The sequence below is a fragment of the Poecilia latipinna genome, unplaced genomic scaffold, assembly GCF_001443285.1.
Source record: "Poecilia latipinna isolate Pla-1442-1.1 unplaced genomic scaffold, P_latipinna-1.0 Scaffold1335, whole genome shotgun sequence".
NCBI lineage: Eukaryota > Metazoa > Chordata > Actinopteri > Cyprinodontiformes > Poeciliidae > Poecilia > Poecilia latipinna.
Window position 1 is genome coordinate 61,133 of NW_015113951.1, and position 19,674 is coordinate 80,806.

General features: G+C 42.6%; 1 protein-coding gene across 3 annotated transcripts in view; it reads left to right on the plus strand.

Annotated features, from left to right (window-relative positions):
• Window positions 1-18,771, plus strand: part of n4bp3 (NEDD4 binding protein 3) — a 30,673-nt gene extending 11,902 nt beyond the window's left edge. The window contains exons 1-10 of one of the 3 annotated variants that reach the window (XM_015055785.1): window positions 9,540-10,535; window positions 12,116-12,396; window positions 12,478-12,631; window positions 13,585-13,797; window positions 13,991-14,112; window positions 14,252-14,447; window positions 15,667-15,759; window positions 15,858-16,109; window positions 16,737-16,980; window positions 17,163-18,771. In XM_015055785.1, coding sequence (XP_014911271.1) covers window positions 12,149-12,396; window positions 12,478-12,631; window positions 13,585-13,797; window positions 13,991-14,112; window positions 14,252-14,447; window positions 15,667-15,759; window positions 15,858-16,109; window positions 16,737-16,980; window positions 17,163-17,569 — 1,929 coding nt within the window. In that variant the 5' untranslated portion in view covers window positions 9,540-10,535; window positions 12,116-12,148 and the 3' untranslated portion in view covers window positions 17,570-18,771. Of the gene's footprint in view, window positions 1-9,539; window positions 10,536-11,218; window positions 11,383-12,115; window positions 12,397-12,477; window positions 12,632-13,584; window positions 13,798-13,990; window positions 14,113-14,251; window positions 14,448-15,666; window positions 15,760-15,857; window positions 16,110-16,736; window positions 16,981-17,162 lie in introns of those variants that run through there. The other 2 variants (XM_015055787.1, XM_015055784.1) reach the window with 2 other exon arrangements.
• The last annotated feature ends 903 nt before the right edge of the window (window positions 18,772-19,674 follow it).

Sequence of the window (19,674 nt, forward strand, 5' to 3'; positions counted from 1 at the left end):
CTAATGTGATTTGAAGCTCTTTTCAAATATCAGCTTGAACTGCAGAGAAAGGGGGAAAGCAGCCTGTCCTGTTATTACTCCACAAGAGGAATGCATATTCTGATCACAGCTGAACTTCTTATCTGTTTTGTTTCTGAGCAGCAGCCTTAGCTACCCAACGTTCTTCCAATGTAGAGAAAAATTGTTGTATAATCAATTTATGTTAGAGCCTTATGATTGTTTTGTATCGAGTTCCTTAAATATTTGTTCTACTAAACCAGTGAAGGACCAGAACAGGAGTTTAAAGGTATGAACACTTTTAGTTCTGTTGTTGCAAATAAAAAGCCACAATCTATCTCACCATAACATGACATAATGATTATTACATGTATAATAATGTAATTTATTATACTTATTTTTTTTTTATTTTGCTATATAGACATAAGCTTTAGTAGAAACATTTATTATCTATTCCGCTAACACTAGTAAAACAAACTATTTGCTGATTCATTCGTCGGCTGCTTAATCAACATGCCGCTCATATCTTACGAACTTTACTTTTCAAGCTGTGTTAATAAGAGTGGTAGATGGCACTGCTTTCATTTTCACACTGTGACTGTCTATGTTGTTTATGACTGGAAATGTTTCCTCACCGACGAGTTTGTTTTTCTTCTACGTGAGCTCAAAGTGTAGCAGCTCCTTTGCAGCCAGTTTTGCAGTGTGTGCAGCAACAGGTGGAGGAGGGGCAGCACTACCTTAACTCGAGCCTTCATACAGTCAGATATTACTCTCACTTTGTCTGGCATCTCATCGCAAGGGATAGTATGGGGGGAATTTGTTAGTAACTTTTTTTTATTTTTATTTTGCTTAGCACCAGTCGATGTCCACAATTTTTTTCCACTAAATTGTTTTTTTCCTTTTGCATTTAATATTTATCCTTCTGGTCTATTTTTGGTCCTGGATTTCCCCCTGAGAACTATTTAAATTTTTTTTTTTTTTTTTTTTTTTTTTTCCTTCCAAGCAATAATTTTATTAAGCTGACTTCAAGACAAAGCGCCAGCAACATTTCACTGGAATTTCTCCTTCCTTTATTGGATTTATTAACTCTACGCAGCCTCACTGAAACTCTTCTGGCTGAACAAGCTGATTTTCCGAGGAACAACAAACAATCTCTGTGTTTACACTGAAACCAGAGGCGGAAGAAAAGTGCTGATCTCCTGACAGGGCAGGCAGCATGTGTCATCGTCTGTATTTACCATTTGACGCGCTGCCTGATTGTTTCCTCCGTATTATGTTATGATCCAACAAAAGCTGCCTGGTTTGTAATCAGTAAAGTATCTGATGTATGCTCTCTTCATTTACGTCTGACCTGGAAAGCATTATTATTATTATTATTATTATTTTTTAAACACATTCTGTGCATGGTCAATGCATCCAATCTCTGCTGCTGAATCCTAATCAATGTTCAGCCCTGTCCAGTTTGTGCTGAGTGTGGGCTTATCGGCAGGGTGTTTGGATGGATGCATGGGCACTCAGTGGAGATGTTCAGGGAAATCTGTTCGGTTATGGATCGATGTGGGAAGCTGTGTAATCACAGAGCGGTGAGTCTCACACGTAGCGCTCCAGGAAACAAAGAGGTCTGTGCTTTAAGTGAACCCCCACAGGCTGTAAAGAATCTAATAAGATGCTGGCTTTCTTGTGCTCTTGGTCTTTATTGGCTCAGTTTACCACCGATTTGACCAACACTGTGATTATGAGGCTAAATGATCAGTCGTTACATTGTTCTCAACGAGGTTCTCGTGGGAACTAATGAGCTTTGGATAACGGACAAAAAAAAAAGAAAAAGTCGTCTTGCCGCACATCAGGTCCTGCAGCAGAGCTAACCGTTCCTTTTGAGCGTTACCAGAACTTGTCAGGTCGACATGCGTTGTGTGATGGTACATTAATAATTACCCAGCGAGAAATGCAAGGAATGTGTGTTTTCCTCGCATGGCTCTCGCTGAAGTTCAGCTCTGCTGATAGCAGCAGCTGGCAAACACTTTGCAGGCTTCGCCTACTAACAAGGTGCACAGAATGACATTTGGCTGTTTGCTTTTCTCACAAATTCCTGTAAAGCTACGTAGGGAGAATTTTCAGCATGGTGTTGCTTTTATTTATTGCAAAAAAAAAAAATAACACACAAAACAACCAAAAGTTAGTGTGATGGTCCAACATGATTCTAGGCACAAATGCTCTGTAATAAACACACACAGTGGTGGAAATCCTTATGTGGTGTTAAGCATACTTTGCACATGGGAGGTGTCTTTTTAAGGATCTTAGTTCAGCTTGCAACTTTTTATTTACTGAAGATGTTTTGTGATACTCATGTGAGGTATTTAGGATGAAGTATCGACAGACACCAAGTCTCAATCTGATATTAGAGCCTGTCATAGCTTCCTACTAAAATCCTGACATGAATCTAATCTTATCAATTCATGTGACAGTAAAAAAAGAATCCACACTTTTATTTTAACCATCCAGAAACGTGCAAGCATCCTGCTTTACTGGAAAACAAGGCGACAAATTAAAGTTGTGTAGGGGATTCAGCTCCTGCACATTACCTCAGTTTAACTAAACATATGCGTATGTTTTTTTTATTATTAGTTCAAAGGTCAAGATAAGGAGTTAGAGACATCATAGCTCATTTATTTCTACCTTTAAAGAGGTAGTTCAGAATGGAAGTCCAGATTCAGACTTAAAACAGCTCCAGACTCAGTAACTGTGGTTGTTTATGTCAGCGTCATTTGACGAACCTCTAAGCCACTGCTACGTTTGAATCGGATGACAACACCAGGTAGAGCTACCTGATGTGAACGTCGTCTTTCAACAGCACCACACTTTGCAAATCTTAAACTATCCCTTTAACTGAGTTGCAGACTAAAAACCAATTACACAGTATTTCCTGGACTATAAGTTGCATCAGTTGAAAACTGAGTCACGAAGAGGGGAAAAAGAGAGAGACACATGCGGTGTAAATCCGGGGTGACGGGAGGCGGTTTCGTTGCAACACCAAGAGGGTCTGCCTGCAAAGTAATTCATATTCACCTCCTTGGCAAACATCGGGGCGTGGAGGCATAGCTGCACCACTCACAAGCCTCAACAGATGTAAAAGCAATTTCGAAAGGTAGCATCGACAGATCGACATAGCCATCTAGACGGGCTACTGTAGGTAAACCTGACGATGTACCACAGATCATCATAATACAAGCAGCACGTTCTATATTTACCCAACCAGTCAGCCCTCCGGTTCTGGCTTTCGGCCCACAGTTAGCTTTCCTGACGGCTGCCGGCGGCAATGCTTAATGCGTGGTTCATGTCCGTCACTATAAATTAATATTTAACACATCAGTCACAAAATGCTTCACGAGGAGGGAAAAAACTACATATAAGTCGCACCTGGCTATAAGATGCATCACCAGCCAAACTATAAGAAGCGTGGCTTATGTCTGGTATTTAGAGTAGGAGCAAAGTTTTTATCTTATACTTGCAACTTTATTAGCTCTTAATAACAATGATTGACAGCTTAATTGAACGGATTATCAATCAACTGGGGGAATGTAGCAGAGAGTAGCGTCTAAAGCCCATTCAGCCTTAAAGTCAACCTTGCAATGTTGATCTTCTGTCTGTTTTGTCTTCACGACTGGTTTTTACTAATCCCAACATCATACCTCCTGCCATTGTGCAAAGCATAGTGTAGCAACGCAATGTTTGAACAAGAGCTGCTTGTAGGCCAGCAGCTTCATCCCGGCTGAGCTGCGGTGGAAAAGGTGGGACTCGTTTGAATGTTGAAAGATTTGCATGTATTTAATGGGGTAAAGCAAGGAAATGGCATCTAAGGAGATATAATTGGAAAGTAATTGTATTTCTGATCAATATTAGCAATTATCAATATATTATAGGTTATGATGAGCAAGTATTTGAGCCTATTTCTTTAATAAATCATCCCTGACTGACGCAGGACAGCAAAAAAAAATCCCCCAATTTTACATCACAAAGGCAGACTTTTCACCTTTGTATCCAGGTGGATGGATAGGAAGACTTAACACAATGTGTGTTTGTGTGTGTGTGTGTCTTTGTGTAGAGGGCAAAGGGATTTCACTTAAAACAACACCGAGGTCGGGCCCGTATCCATATGCTGCGTGTACTAATCTCTTTTTATCTCGCACATGCACACGAGCGAACCCGCTCGCTGAACCCCCGTCCTGACAGAGGGATCAGCACCGGCATTAATCTATACAAAGTTTGGGATTATTCCACTAAGCTGCTGTCGGACTTGACAAATTTGAGGTTTGGAAATAAAATATTGTTGTTTTTCTTTTTTTCACAGATTTATTTCTAAAGGGGCAATATAGCGGGATTGTTTTTAATAATTTAAAAAAAATAACATGTCTTGGTGATCGATTTAGGTTAAAAGAGGAGGCCCCTGTGAATGCGCTCTCCCCTGGGTGCTGTCTTATGTAACATCAGCCAGATCCAGATCAATGGGGTTTCATGAAGCTGCAGTGAAACCAGCCGCTCCAGATAACCTCTGGCTACTCTAATCAGGACCAGTAATTGAATGCTGGGCAGAAATACAATACTGTCCAGTCAACACGGCTGTAAAAGCCTAAATATACAGTTCCAACTTCCCTGATGAGGAAACCCACCTCAGCCGCTCTGCCACAGTGGGAAGAAAGCTTGACAGTGTAAAGAGTAAGGCAATGTGATATCTATGAAATATGTAAAAGTACGGCAAGCTTGATCATTTCTCTGGCTGCATTCATACACAAGTAATCAATGGTGCTTTGTGTAAGGCACTAATAACAAAACGGAAAAAAAAAAAAATCTGACATATTCCCTTTTGTAAATTTTAAAAATCATCACTTTCTCTCATTAGTGAGGAACTTCACTGTTCCCCCAGGGTTTATATTTGTTTGGCTTTCTCTTTTTTCCTCAATATATTTTACTCATAAGTTCAGACAACATCAAAAACCTTTTATTTTGATTATCAGAATAAAAGTTTGGGCTTTTCGTCCTGACGTGAAGATTAGTTTCGATTAAAGTTTATCTTTCAACTCATTTTCTAACGGGGCTCCAATGCAGACACTTTTACACGTTTTCACATTTTTGGCTATATCGACTTCAATGCCATTAAACTGAGTATTGAAATTAATGACAATCTTTAATTGATGCAGAAAGATTGCTCTCAGGTAATTATTAGGTTTTCTGATAAGATTTCTACATGTTTGATGCAAAACATGCAGAACCCTTATTCAATTGTTATTTTAAAGTATACTTACACTTTTTTTTATTTGATTGTTACGCTAACGGCATTTGTTTCATTGTATTCCATTTTTTATTTTTTATTTTACTGAGGTGCAAAGCAGACTTTTGGACCAATTTCTGTTTCTCTTTAACAGGCGGTTTAAAGTGTTATTGTCTTTGAAAAATGCTGAATAAATTCAGACATTTACACTGTTGCACGTGAAAAATCGGACCCCCCGACTTGTTTTCTGGTAAACTGAGATTCAGTCTTATTCCTGTAACGTGGAAACGTGCAGTCTGGTGGTAATGAGGAATAAGTGGCTCTAATTGCATAGTATTGTCAGAACTTCCAGAGTGAAGCCTCTGCTTTGTCTGTCTTCTCAAAGGCACCCTGTATCTGCAGCTCTGACTAAATATAACCTTCGACCTCCATAAAGTCTGGGGCCGTCGTCATCAATAGAGACAGTGTGAGGCTGAACACGGCCCCTTCAGCCGTATCGCCGTCGTGTCCAGCCGCCACTGAATTATGACCCACGTCTCACTGGAGCGCTCCTTGTCCTCTCAAGTTGACCTTTCAGGCAACGCAGAACGCTCTGTCTGCTCTCAGTCGGCAAACAGACGGCAAGAATTTGCAGAAAAGCTTTGACGAACTGCTCCGCGTTTAAGTTGAACTTGAATCCAGCCTTGCTGCACTGATGCACGGTGATAAATGTCAGAAGGAGCAGCACTTAATGACCCCGATTTCAACATGTTTCTCTTCTGCGGCCTCAGGATTTGCTAAGAGAAACAAAGTCTGCCTGATCCCCTCCTTTACGTAATAAATAACCTGCTAACAATTACAAACAGCTCTCGTCTGGGGCTGCCAAGCCCTGCAGCCACAGACACTTCCACTCCTTACGTCCTGACATGTATAGTAACGCAGTGGAGCTCTCCTTTAACTTAAATGTAGTGAAGATCCGTCTTGATATGGCCTCTGGAGCAGCTTAAAGCTCGGTCACATCGAAGGAAAGTTTTACTTGCTCTCATTTTATAGAAATGTGTACCGGCCGATTCCCTAACATGTAGGTTTTCCTTTTTAAATCCTTTGACTGTATTTCTTTGACAGAGTACCAGAATACAGGATATTTCACCATTCTTTGACTTGGGAAGTAAAAACCTCACACCAGTATCAATCAAAGGTTGAAAACATTTTCCTCATGTATTAATAATGGACTCGTGTCACTAGTTTTCATCTGACGTGAAGGTTATGATGACTTTTAGGTTTGTGACAGTATAGACGTACCATATTAACATTGACCGATCATCCAGTAAGGTGGGCTCAAACATGTTTAAAGGAATATTTCCAGTGCTAATATGTAAAATAAGTGCATTTGGAGGAGTCACGGTGAGACTTGAAAACACGAGAACTGTCAAGCATGGTGGTGGCAGCATCATGCCATGGAGTTCTATTACCTTAAATGCTCATTTTATATGATTAATTAGTCCCAGCTTAATCTGTCCTTCATGAATAATCTGAAAATGGTGAAAACAAGATATAGAGTAAGCTTCCCTTGCCGGCTGCCATCAATATTAGCATATCATCTCTAATTAGCTTTATGAGTTTAGCATTCGCATTAGCAAAACGCATGGTGTCAATCCAGTCGCATTTTGTACATTTCTGTATTTTGGCCGTTTGAAATTTGGTAACGACACACGGGCGTTTTCCACAACCACCAGCTGCGAAAACCCAGTGAGCCGGGCTGGCTTTTCATCGAGCTTATGCAACGCAACAGCGAGCACTGCCGCGTGGGAGCATGAGCTGCAGCTCGCGACGTATCCGAGTCGAAACAAACTTTGATCGCGCGCGCTCGGAGAACAGAGGCAGCGGGGCGCAGGATCAGGTGCTGCTAACTGTAAATACTGTTTTCATCAGGATGGCGCTGAGTGACCGGCTCCTCCGTGGGGCTGGGAGTATTTCCAGCATTACAAACCGACGAGCCACAGCTTGCGCTCCCGTCAGGCATCTCTGGAATTTGGTTTCTGCGTCCTGAACCGGTTGTCCACGAGGGTTTTAATATTCCCTCTTCACACTGAAGTGTTTCACTGAAAGGTTCCCGTTCTCGATGAGAGACCTGGTTGCAATACATAAAGAGACTGTCCCCGAAGCCCTCAGCGCGAGGGCTTTGTTCTTCTTGTGCGCTTAAGTTAAGTGGTGATTTTGCAGCTTTGGAGAGGAGTTGCAGTCGCTGATGTCTCTGCTCTGTATTCAACAAAACGTCTTTGATGGAAGTTTGAAACATATATTTTTCAGGAGATGGAAGGAAAAGTGCTCGGTTCGAAAAGCTATTCTCACTTCCAAACCAGCTCATCGGAGCTCTAAGGAGGACGGAATAAACACACACACACACACACACACACAACACTTTTCAATTAGACCATTCGAGGCTGGCATCGCTTTGATCTGTGCACGTGTGCATGAGCGTGTGTGAGTTTTAAGGAGGTGTGTTGCATCTCGGGTGGGGGTGGCCCCTCGTCTGGTCTGGGCCGGGGCTGTAAATCTTGCTGCGTCTCATGGTTTACTCTGGGCCCGTAAACTTGAAGGCAATTACGGAAAAAAAAAAAACAACAACAACAACAACAACCGGGATGCGAGATTTCTTCAGTCCCGCAGGATTTGTGGCCGCAGCCTAAATGGATCGCCGCTCTGTCCGTATACCCAAAACGAACATGGCCTCGCCTCGATCCACCTCGGCTCCGAGCTCAGCTTCCCGTCGAGCATCGATTGACTTCTTGGATGCGTTTCGCACAACGAACAAACTTAGTAAAGAAATGAGACTAAGAATACCACGCCCGACCTTGACCGTGGGGGGTGGATTAGGCTTTTCACGCTCATTATTTATTTACGTGAAATCAAACGCATTGATTCGTGCACACTCAGCAAGATCTGACCCACACTTACTTTTAACACGTCTTACTTGGACACAAAAGGATTTGATAAATCAGCTGCACCAAAAAAGAGGGAGCACTTGTTCTCCCTTAGTGTCGTGCAATATGCTATTATAATAAACATTATCATTGATTATGAGGCTTGGTCTTTATTTTACTGGCTTATTAGTAGCCGGATGCTTCAGCAGAAAGTTTCATATTAGGGAGGAAATGGGACCTCATGCATATAAACATGAGCAGCTTGGGCTGCTTTGATCTGGGCCTGGCTGAGAGCCCTGAATAGAGTGGGCTGGAGTTGCACAGCTCTCTCTCTCTCTCTCTCTCTCTCTCTACTTACCTATTTTAACCATTTACATAATTGCTATAACTGTCCTGGCCAGCAGTGTGAGGTGCTCAATAAAAGTGGATTGTGCTGCAAATGAGAGGAGATCCAAAACAAGAGCTTTGTGTACGAAAGAGCGGAGCAGCTTTAGCTAAGCGAGCGTGTTGTTAGCGTTAGTTTGTGTTCACTGAGCCAAAGTGCCTTCAGGCGGGCGGCAGGACGGTCTGCTCGTTGCTTGGGATGAGCCCACTTATGATCTTTGATGCACAGAGAAAACTGCCTAAGCATCCTTGACCGTCTTTTAGAGGTTCAAGATGAAAGTAATGGCCATAATCTACTCTCTGCTGCTAACAAGTTTCCAAACATCAGAAGGGCTTTTCATTTTCTAATTTTTTTCTTCTTCATCTTTTATGCAGGAAATAAAATATTTGGTTAGATTACGATTCCAGCAAAGCTTCTGAATAAAAGAATCCCTGAAATGCACGTGGTGCTTATTACTGTGTGAAACGACTACATAGCACAGGACACATGGGTGCAAAGTCCAAAGTGACCGCTCGATATTTGAACATTTGCCTCATGTCCTTCTCCCCTGTTCTTGTTCCAAACTTTTCCGCTGTATTTGCTTTGCAAAGATACAGCCTTTAGACTAAGATGCACACTTGCTTTCTGAATCAGAGCATTTTACAGCCTCAAATTGTAAATATTTTTGAACGTAAATCAACATATGTTTGGAAGACAGCGAGAAACTTAAAAGTGCATTTTTCTTACATAAAACGGCTTTTTAAGGCCTATGGATCTCTGAAAGTTTGTAACTGTCTGTATCTGTGAACAGAAAATTTCTTGTTTTGGCGCTGAAAACAACCTTTTTAAGCGGGATTAGGACGAAGCCACTCACTGGCAACACAGACCAAGGATGAGGTGAACATACAGACACCAAGCATAAAGAAAAAGTGGTTGAGCAAATCAAAATAAAAGCTACAGAAGAGACTATAGGTTTCTCCTCAACCTCCAAAAACAATGTCTCTCCACACTTTTTGCCACCAGTATTAGGGAACTAACCCAAGGCTGAGGTCACAGCACAGTTTGCGCCACGGTTGCTCTCTGGGCGTCAACCTGAACGGAGGCCTTTGTTTCCACCCTCAGTCATATTTATAGTCGGAAATAGAGCCGGGTGCCAGTGCGTGTTTTATGGTCTCCGGTAGTTTATGACTGCTGGCGGTGTTGATGCACGGGAACAGAGAGGGTCATAAGGATAAAATCAATAGTGCACCTTAATGAGGTTGACTGAAAAGAAGGGAAGGAGGGGACGTGTGGGTGATCAGAAAGTGAGAGGAATCAGAGGGGTGACGGGAGGAAACAGTGCATGGTGTGTGGGGGGTGAAGAGGCTCTTAGGGCCTTCAGGTGGGTGTTTGAATCGCTTGGCAGCTGGTTTAGTTTCATAAAAATTCTGCAGAAATTGCTCATTGTTCGCTTACATTACAAAATGTTCACACTCAGCTGGAGCTTTTCTGATGCCGGGCTCGTCGTCTTGAGACACACCGAATGGTTTATCGGTGATTTTTTATTTTATTTTTTTCCCCAGAGACTTTAGAAAACTGTGCTTCAGAACTTGATTAAAATGTGGAGTTTATGTCCTTTTGGAGGGAAAAAATTGAGTTGTAGTAACCCAGTTGGATCCGAGTTACGTAACAGATTTGTCATGAAAAAAACAAAACAACAACAACAACATGACCCTGCAGTGCCGCTACCTCACATGATCCTGTGCTCTTTTGATTTGCTTCAAGTAAAGAAAGGCTCGTCAAGCACTGCAGCTACCTCAACCTCGTTTGATAGGAGATATTTTGCATTTATTTGTTCGTCCATCATGGCATTTGCATGGCGGTCAGGATGTGTGGGTTGGTCCTGCTGAGTTGTTGTTGTTGTGCTGTGAGACAGCTGACTGCAGAGACAAACACAGCTGAAGGAAACGCATGTCAGCTCACCTTTGTCCTCCGGGGACAGACGTCCACACATACCGTCGGCGGGGTAAGCAGGGGAGTTTATTTCAGCGGAGAAGGAAGGAATAATGTTTGTTTTGTTGTTATTGTGTGTCGTAACCTTTCAGGTTTCTTTAAAGTGCCTCCACTGCTTTGTGAACTTGCACATTTATCGTGTTTACTACCGTTTACAATCATCACTAGAGCTACAAATGTGGTGAAAGACCGACTAGAGGCATTTATGTCGCAAAATGTTTGTTGGTATTCTGATACATAGATTCAAATAAATTATGGAAAAGAACTGTGCCTTGAATTTACTGTTGCTTGCAGAGTAACACACGTCTAACAAGCTCATATTGGTTTGGCTTCTTAGCAGAGATGGAGCTTAAAGTTTGCCATATATAAATGTGATTGTTGGCACGCCTTAGATTTTCACACTAAAACTGTGTGCTGCACGGCGAAAATCTTCTCCAAAAATGTACATTTATTTTTTTAAGGGAAAGTGTAGCGCCCTCCTTTCAGCCTGCTGACTGGCAGTGCACAACATCAGGTGTGTCCGCTCCATGCAGCCGGACCTTTTATTGTCCCATTGAAGGGACATTTCATGGGACACACCTTGAACATTGCTAATTATTCTCCACAGAAAGTTGTAACTCACATTTTTCTCAACATTTTCTTCAAATCGCTTATATTTTAATCGTTTTCTTTTTTTTTTTTTTTTTTGTCCATCGCTAAAGCTCAATGGTAGCAGTGCCAAGCAAAAACATACAGGCTCCAAAAAGAAACACTGAAAAAGTGCCATTGTTGTTGTAGGCTGCTATGTCCTTATCAGGGATCTGCAGCTTCATGCTCAGGGCTCGTGTGCTGGTTTGACAACTGTCTGCACAAAAGCAAAGGTGAGCAACAGTTTGGAAAGAGGAAAAGATGACTGTAGAGATTTGCCACCTTTAGTAGGAACTAATCCAACAGTTTTCATGGTGCAAGACAAAGAAAAACTGTGAGCTTAGTGACTTAGTGATTAGCAAGCCAAGAAATATTTGTCTGAATTTGGACATGAAGCATGTTCACAAAAAGATTTTTGCACGATAATGTCTGCTAGATTGATTTCGTAAAGTAAGTCCAAATAACACGTGGCAGCCATATTGGATTATAAGATCGTATCTTTAAGGTTATGTTTTAATTCCATTATTTGTGTGTTCATAAACGGGAAATGCAGATTGCTCTTCAATTTATGCATCGGCATGAACTGGAAATTTCCTGAATTCTAAGTATTTGATCTGCTGATCGAACTAAGTCGAAGGCAATCGAGGGGAAAACTGAACGATTTCAATCTCTGGCTGAGAACTTTTCAGAATCTAATAACAGGTTCGTAGTTTTGTCTGAGAAGCTCTTTCCCAAACAGATTTCTGTTTGTCTCTCCTTTACTGATTATAATCTTCTACTGTAGCTCTGTAATGTTCTGAATCATCAAACTCGAGGCATGTAATTTGTTTCCAAAGAAGCCAAGCATGCCTCGGCAGGAGGTTCATGATGCTATCTTTGAACCAAGACATCGTCAAGGTCCAATTGTTCACCTTTGCCAGTCCCACCTACTCTTGTGATCGACCTGTTTTTATCCTCCTTTCGCAGGTCTCTTTACCTCCCCTCAGCCTCTCGTAATCAATGGCAACCTCGGTCCAAACTCTTCCCGTGACGCGTGGTCCCACCCAAAACTTCCGCAGCCCTTTCCCCGCCTCCCCCCTCTCCTCACTCTGCGGCATGGGAAGCGTAGGGAGCCTGGTGGAGAAGCCGGATGTGTCTCCGACTAAAGGTAACCGCGCGGTGCCTCAGGTGAGACCTAGACAAACCAACGGCCTCCTGAAGAAAGGCCTGACCCAGAGAGAGCTACTGAACTACCTCAACATCACCAGGTGGGTTCTGCCGCAGAGCAGCAGGTACCTCTGCGGGACGTTTCGTTGAGATGTCGCCTGACTTCCTGCGCTTCCCAACAGAAAAGAGCCCAAAGCGGGGCCGAGCGGCGACGGCAAGAGGGACGTCATCGGAGGCCTGGTGGAGGATGACGTTTTCGCCAAAGTCTACAGTAAAGATGGCACTGAAATAGACCTGACTAAAAGCTCACTGCCGAGCGGGAGCAAGTACGAAAAGGTGAATGTACGAGAATTTACGCTGTATATTTAAAAAAAAAAAGAATGTCTTTACATGAGCATCAGTTGTGTTACATCATGGAAAACCTAGAACTTTTTCCACGTTTTGTAGAATTACCGCAACAAACACTTCCCATAGAAACACAAAATGTTTCAAATCAATACGGCCATATCTCTAATCAATGATCAAATCAATGATCAAATCAAAGTAGAATATGTTGGTCAGGGTTTTTTTTATTTCATAATAATTATTTTTAATTAGATCTAGTTAGATTTAGATCCAGACTTTAACTGGGCCATGTTATCCCCAGGATAGTATTTAGAGGTATTTTATTAAGGGGGACTGAAGATAAGCGTTATAAATTTTCATTTGTAAAAAAATAAGAGTAAAATTTTTCTTCATCTTTATCGATCACATAAAATACTAATAAATCACACTGCAGCTTACAGTTGCAGTGGGACAACATGTAAACATACTCAAGGCATGAAATTACTTCAGCAAGGTACCGTATTAAACTGTTTTCTGGAAAACGTATGCGTTATTAGATTAGTAATACAAGTTATCAGTTTTACTACAAGTACTCTTTGTACAAATGATTCACAGCCAGTGAAAAGGCTCCTTGGGGTCGTGGTAAATTGATTAGCAACACTTTCATATATTTCCTGCAGTATGATGCAACACCCTCGAATCCTTTTAGGAGCATAAATCAGTCGCAGATGTGATCCGTCTCAGCAGCACCGATTGAAAAATCCGCCACTTGCAAGTGTTCTGAATTTATTGCGGTGATCAGATCTCTCTTCTTCTTTTTTAGGGTTAGGGTAAATTGATCAATGCTGAAAACACAGAGGGTGTAGTAGCATTGATTTCATCAGAACATTGTGACTCATGTTACGTAACCCAGCTATCATTGCTGCTTACGCCTCTTTGTACCTTTGTTTGCCATTTTTTCTTAGGTTCGGTTCAGGTCTTCTGCATTCAAACCCGTCACCCCTAAAAACTTCAGCTCCATGCAAAACCTCTACCCCTCCTCCAAGTCGGAGGACATGGATCACGGCCTTTCTAATGGACTGCACAGAGCGTACGGCCACATCTCCAAGACCGTCTCCACCTCATCTTCATCTTCCTCTCCCCCCCGTCATGGAGGACCGACATCATGTGGTAACAAGGTATCCTGATCCGGCTTTATTAGCTTAGCGTCTTCTGTCGTTAGCTAGAAATTTGCCAAATTAATCACTCGTTAGATGCATGATCCAGGCATGTTGCGCCACGAATTACCTTTTTTATTTTCAAGCATTTCCGTCAAAGGCTGCAATCACGCTCCACATAAGCTGAACCACCGTATAAATTCTGACTTTGCAGGCCGTCTCCTCGGTGCAAGTGATGAGCCACGAGGATGACAACCTGTCAGACTCGGGCCATAACTCCATGAGCAGTCTGCCGCCGTACCGCCCTCCGTTCCGTCCACATCTGTCTCACATCAGGTCGGCCGCTACATCCAATGTCTTCTCCGCTGATCTTTGAGTTCCACAGATGTGGTTTTTCGTTGTTTTTCCTGACTGTGTGGATCGTGAAAAGTAACGAGATTTTAACAGCTTCTGTGGTTTCCTCTCCTTTCCCCAGCGCTTCCATGGGCCACATCAACACCATCGGCTCCTTGGATCGGACCTCTCAGGGCCTGAAGGCCGCCGGGTCGGGGGGCGTGGCTATGGGGGAGGTAGCATGCCGAAGCATGGCCACCCTGAACCGCCTGACCCCCTACGGCAGCGAGGCTCCGCCTCCTTATGAATGGACGCTGTCCCTCTCGGTGGAGGACGTGGTAAGGGATAATGAGCCCAACTTAATGACTGATTTGAAACTTTTGCTTCGTGGTAAAGCCACCAACGTTTAAGACAAATGACCTGTAGTGCTTTATCAAGTCAGAGGCCTCTAAAGCACTTTACACTACATTCACACGCTGCTGGTGGTTAGCTACATTGTAGCCACAGCCGCCTGTAAGCCGCCCCGCTTACAGAACGAACCCCTACCTCCTGAGCTGCTGTAATTTATTTTATAGATTGTGAAGTGAAAGGAAAATGATTTTTACGGATTCTTTTCATAAATATAAGCCTGAAAAGTGTGGCATGCTCAGGTATTTACCCACCTTTAATCTGATAAATCCAAAACAAAATAATTCCTGGAGTTTCTGAAGCAGTGTAATTTAATCTCAGTTCAACTGCAGCTGCTTGGTGAAGATCTCTGAGGTGAATTAGCCAACATTAGGGAACAAACAGGTCAGCGAGAAAGTCGTGTTCAATGCTACGCTTTGGTTATAAAAAACAAGCTTTGCACGTCTTCAGCAGAACTGTTCGGTCCGGTTGTTGGAAAATAGAAAAAGTACAGCACAACTTCAATCGTGACATGACTTGTGAATGAGAGGATTAATCACATACGCAGCCAAGGGACATCATGTGGTAACTATTAGTAACTCCTCAAATCTGTCCTTTCTGGAAAAGTGCCAAAAAAAAAAAAAAAAGCCATTGTGAACAGAAAAATAGGTCATTCTACCACAAACGGTGTAAAAACACAACTTTTCTCCTTTGTGCAAAACACATCTGGTGGAAAAGCAAAGCTTGAACAAATGTTTCCGTACCCTGAGACGTGGCGATGGCTGCCTGGGTTTGTGGAGAAGCTTTTCTTCAGATGGGAGAGGTCAAATATAGAGCAAGTCCTGAAAGAAAACCTCTTAGAGGTCTGCATGGTACGGAGCTTCCCCGTCCGACTGTACAATCGAAGCTTGTTCATGCCTTAGAGTGAATAAATCCAGAATCTGTATGAAGATCTGAAAGTTAATGTTCACAGGTGATCTCTATCTAATCTGACGTACTTTGCAAAAAAGAAATGCGTGAAAATGTCAGATTTTCACACATATGGTCATTTTTTTTTTTTTCTAAGAGACAGAAGATTGTTGTAGTAACATGACAAAATAAGGAAAGGTTCTAGGGGTGTATTTACTTTTGCCAACCTCTGTAAGTTATTGGTGCCACTGCGTCTTCCAGGTGCGGGATCTGGAGGAGCGCCTGGTGGAAAAAGAACACGAACTGAAACAGATGAGGAGGAACCTGGACGAGAGCGAGGGCGCCATCGCTCAGGTGAATCTCATTTTCGATCTGAACGTCACTTCATTTTTTTAAAACATTTTCATCTTTATTTTCCGTCCGCGCTGACCCCATCTGCTTGCCACCTGCAGGTGTTCGAAGGGAAGCAGCGTCTGTGGGAGAAGGAGGTGGAGGAGCTGAAGCGCCTGTACGCTGCCAAGCTACGTCAGGTCTCGCAGCACGCCCAGCGCTCCCAGCGCAGCATGCAGTTGGAGCTGTTCAGGGCCCAGCAGGAGAAGAACCGCCTGCAGGAGGAGCTCGACGGCCTGAAGCGGGACGTGAGCCGGGACGCCACGGCCGCGCCAAAGGCGACCAGTCCGACTCTGGAGGAGACGCGGTGGGAGGTGAGAAGAGTTCAGGCGAAAGGAGCGACGCTTTGGGGTGGGGGGAGGATATGTCTAGGGTGCATGCCACACTTTTCAGATTTTTTTTTTCTTTTTTTTTTGTGGTGAAAAAACTTTTGAAAATCATGCATCTTTTCAATACTTTGCACTGGAATGCAATATATAGCACAAAATGTATTTTTTAAACTAGTTTCTAGTTCAAATATCTTAGTATTCTTGAAATAAGACAAACTAATTTTTCAGCAAGCTTGTTTTAAATCAGTAATACCTTAACACTGATGAAAAAGTAAAATAATCTGCCAGTGGAACATGACATTTTTCCCATGTCATAAGCTAAAATGTCTTGTTCCGCTATTTAAGTTACAACTGGTACTTTTTCCATCAATATTAAGGAGTAATTGACTTAAAATAAGCTTAGTTAGTCTTGTCTTTTTTTCTAAGTGTACTAAAGTATTTGCACTAGAAACTTAGGCCAAAAATACTTAGTAAGATTGTGTGGTTTTGCAGTGCAACTCTGAATCTTTCTCTCTTTTTTTTCTTTTTTTTCTAAAAAAACAAAAAAGAAATGTCAAAATCCTATAGAGTTTTCAACAATGATTTTATTTGTCATGTTGTTGTCTTTCTCAGGTTTGTCAGAAGTCAGGGGAGATCTCGTTGCTGAAGCAGCAGGTGAGGGACTCCCAGGCAGAAGTGACTCAGAAGCTGAGCGAGATCTTCAAGCTGAAGACACAGCTGAGGGAAACCCGGACGGAGCTGCGCAACAGGGAGGCTCAGATAGACGCTCTGAACATCATCCTGCAGGGGACGCAGCGCGGCAGGTGTTCCTCCGCCGGAGAAAGCAGAAAAGGAGCCGAAGAGACTCCATCAGCGGGTATCTGTGGCTTCGTGTTTCCAATTTTAGATCCAAAATCGGGTTATAGCTGTGTAACCAGGTCAGGAGTACAGAGCTGTGAGCATTTACCAGAAGCTGGTGTCTTTCGTAATCTTCCATTCATGTTTTTTTTTTTTTTTTTGGGACTCCAGCTGAATCCACGTGAACTTTTTCTTTCGCAGGCAGCTCTGGGGGTCCCACAGAAGAGCGTCTGCGAGCGGAGCTGCTGCTGGAGCGACGTCAGAGCGAGGCCCAGGCCACGGCCTTCGAGGAGGAGAGGAACACGTGGCAGACGGAGAAAGACAAGGTCATCCGCTACCAGAAGGAGCTGCAGGCCAGCTACTTGGAGATGTATCACCGCAACGAAGCCCTGGAGAGGGAGCTGCAGCAGCTGAGGGCGGGCGGGGCGCGGGAAGGAAGGGGAGGCAGCGCAGGAGGAGGAGGAGGAGGAGAAGGAGGAGGCAACAGAGAGGGGACAACTGAGAAGGAGGCGAAGGAGCCGACAGCTGACAGAGCAGCAGGAAAACAAGAAGACACGCCTTCCTCGAGTCTGCCGTGGATAGACAGGATTGAATCGTCTGAAATTTGAATGTGACACACTTGTTTGCAATGCAAACTGTTTTCTCCGAAAGCATGGACCTACGTAAGAGCAAGTCTGCCTGGGAAAAAAAATAAAAAATGAGACACAAAATACACAAACTTAGAGATTATTTAAAAAAAAAATTATTTACCAAATCAAAATCCTACACAACTTACTAAATCTCTGAAAAGGATGACAGGATGTGCTGCTGGATTAGTTGTGGTACCAAGTAATCAAGATTAAAAAAATATAAAGTCAGAAGTAGTAGACCTAAAAAAAAAAAAAAAAGTTGACATAAATAATAATAATAAACTGTGCTAAACCTTTGACCCTCATTGGAGCCACTTTTTTAAAAAAAAGTACAAATTATGTGTCGATTTACCTAAACGAAGCTTGTAAATTGTGAAATTTGGGAATGAAAAAAAATCTTAAAACAAAAACAGCTCAGTCAGAACAAAGAAAAAAAAAACATGTCAATGTGAAACTTTTGACTGACAATCTTGAAATGGGAACCTATTATATAATTTCTCATGTGTTTTTGTGGTACAACAAAAGAGCTTCATAGATTCCCATCTGACCCCCCGCACTGCTTCTGCACCTTGATTGTATTATATTGCCCTTTTCCTGTAAGAGTCCAGGAACGATCACATCCTTCTGGACGTTTTCACGCCGACGCTCGTCTGTTGTGCCACGTTTATCCTCAGCAGAATAACTGCAGACTGTAAAAGCACTGCCTGAGACTCGTTCAAAATGATCTTATTGGTGACGATAACCAAAGCATTCAAATAGTGACCCAACAAGCAACTAGCTGTTGACTGGAATCAGCTTCACTGGCTGGTTGGAAACTAGATAGTTCACTCTTTGCTGTGGATGTTGTTACTGAGTGAAGAAGGTTTATAGTTGACTACTTTTAGGATCAAAATCGTTTAATAAAGGAGCATTTTTGCTGCTCCTACTTCTGCAGCTTTTGTTGCTTTACACCCAACTTTTCAGAAAGGAAAAGGAGCCCATCTGCCACGTTAGGTTATTCCCACCATGGGAACGTTTTTGTTCAACTCACAGAGGAGACAGTTGACCATAAGCACATCTTCACCAGATACCATGAAGGCTGAATATGTTGCTTTAGAAAACTTGGCTGCCTTTAAAAACCTCAGAATGAAGTAGGCGTGTGTGCATTCTCTAGGGTTTTTTAAACTGTGGCTTTATTTAGATGAACTCAAGAAATCCCCAGCCTACTCATCTGCAAACAACAAATACATGAATGAATTACATGACAGTGATGTAGAGCTAGTTGGAACCTTTTTTGTTTTTTTCAAGCACACCGATCTCTGGCCTGGACACAGTGGAGAAAACCATTACAAAAGTCCAACTGTGCAACGTGTGCGAGAGAGTTGTCATGGGTTAATAAGCATGTTGTTACTATGGATATCAATAGGTTTATATTCAAGGCAACCATGTTGGATTTTGAGGTCAGAGTTGGTGAGAAACTTTTCTGTAAGTTTTCCAAATACGGGGTTGAAAATCTAAAATTTCCAAAAGCAGAATAACTTGCATGAATCCTTCAAAGGGTTCTAATGCATTAGACTGGGTTTTATTGCTTTGTATTTATGACACAACAAACTGGTAAAGTGAAAGTCCAGATTAAAGATGGTAAAGCCAATGATTAAATTACTAAAAACCCAGGCAGAAGGACTTTACCTGCTGGTATAAATTAGGGTCGCTTACGGCAGGAAGGCACGGAAGAAATATTTTCAACGCCAATTCAGTTATGGCTCTTCACATAAGCTGAAACAGTCAAATTTTTAGTTGCGGTCAAAGGTTTGCAAAACCCAGAGAACGGAAATTGGACACGAAACTCTCATGGGCGCATCTCCACTTATGATTCTGGGGCCTGATTAATGTTTGCAGAAACGTCACTGCACTCGTCTTTCAGCTGAGTTCATGTAAAAACGCTGCTTTTCTGGTTATGGTGCAGATCACCCCCCCCCCCCCACAAATATCCGTCTGGTGCACATCTCTTGAACATATTTCAACCTCGTTGGGTCTCCTTTCAGGTGAGGCACACAAATTTTGTACATACCTGCACTTTCAGTTCGATTCACCTTCTGTAGTTG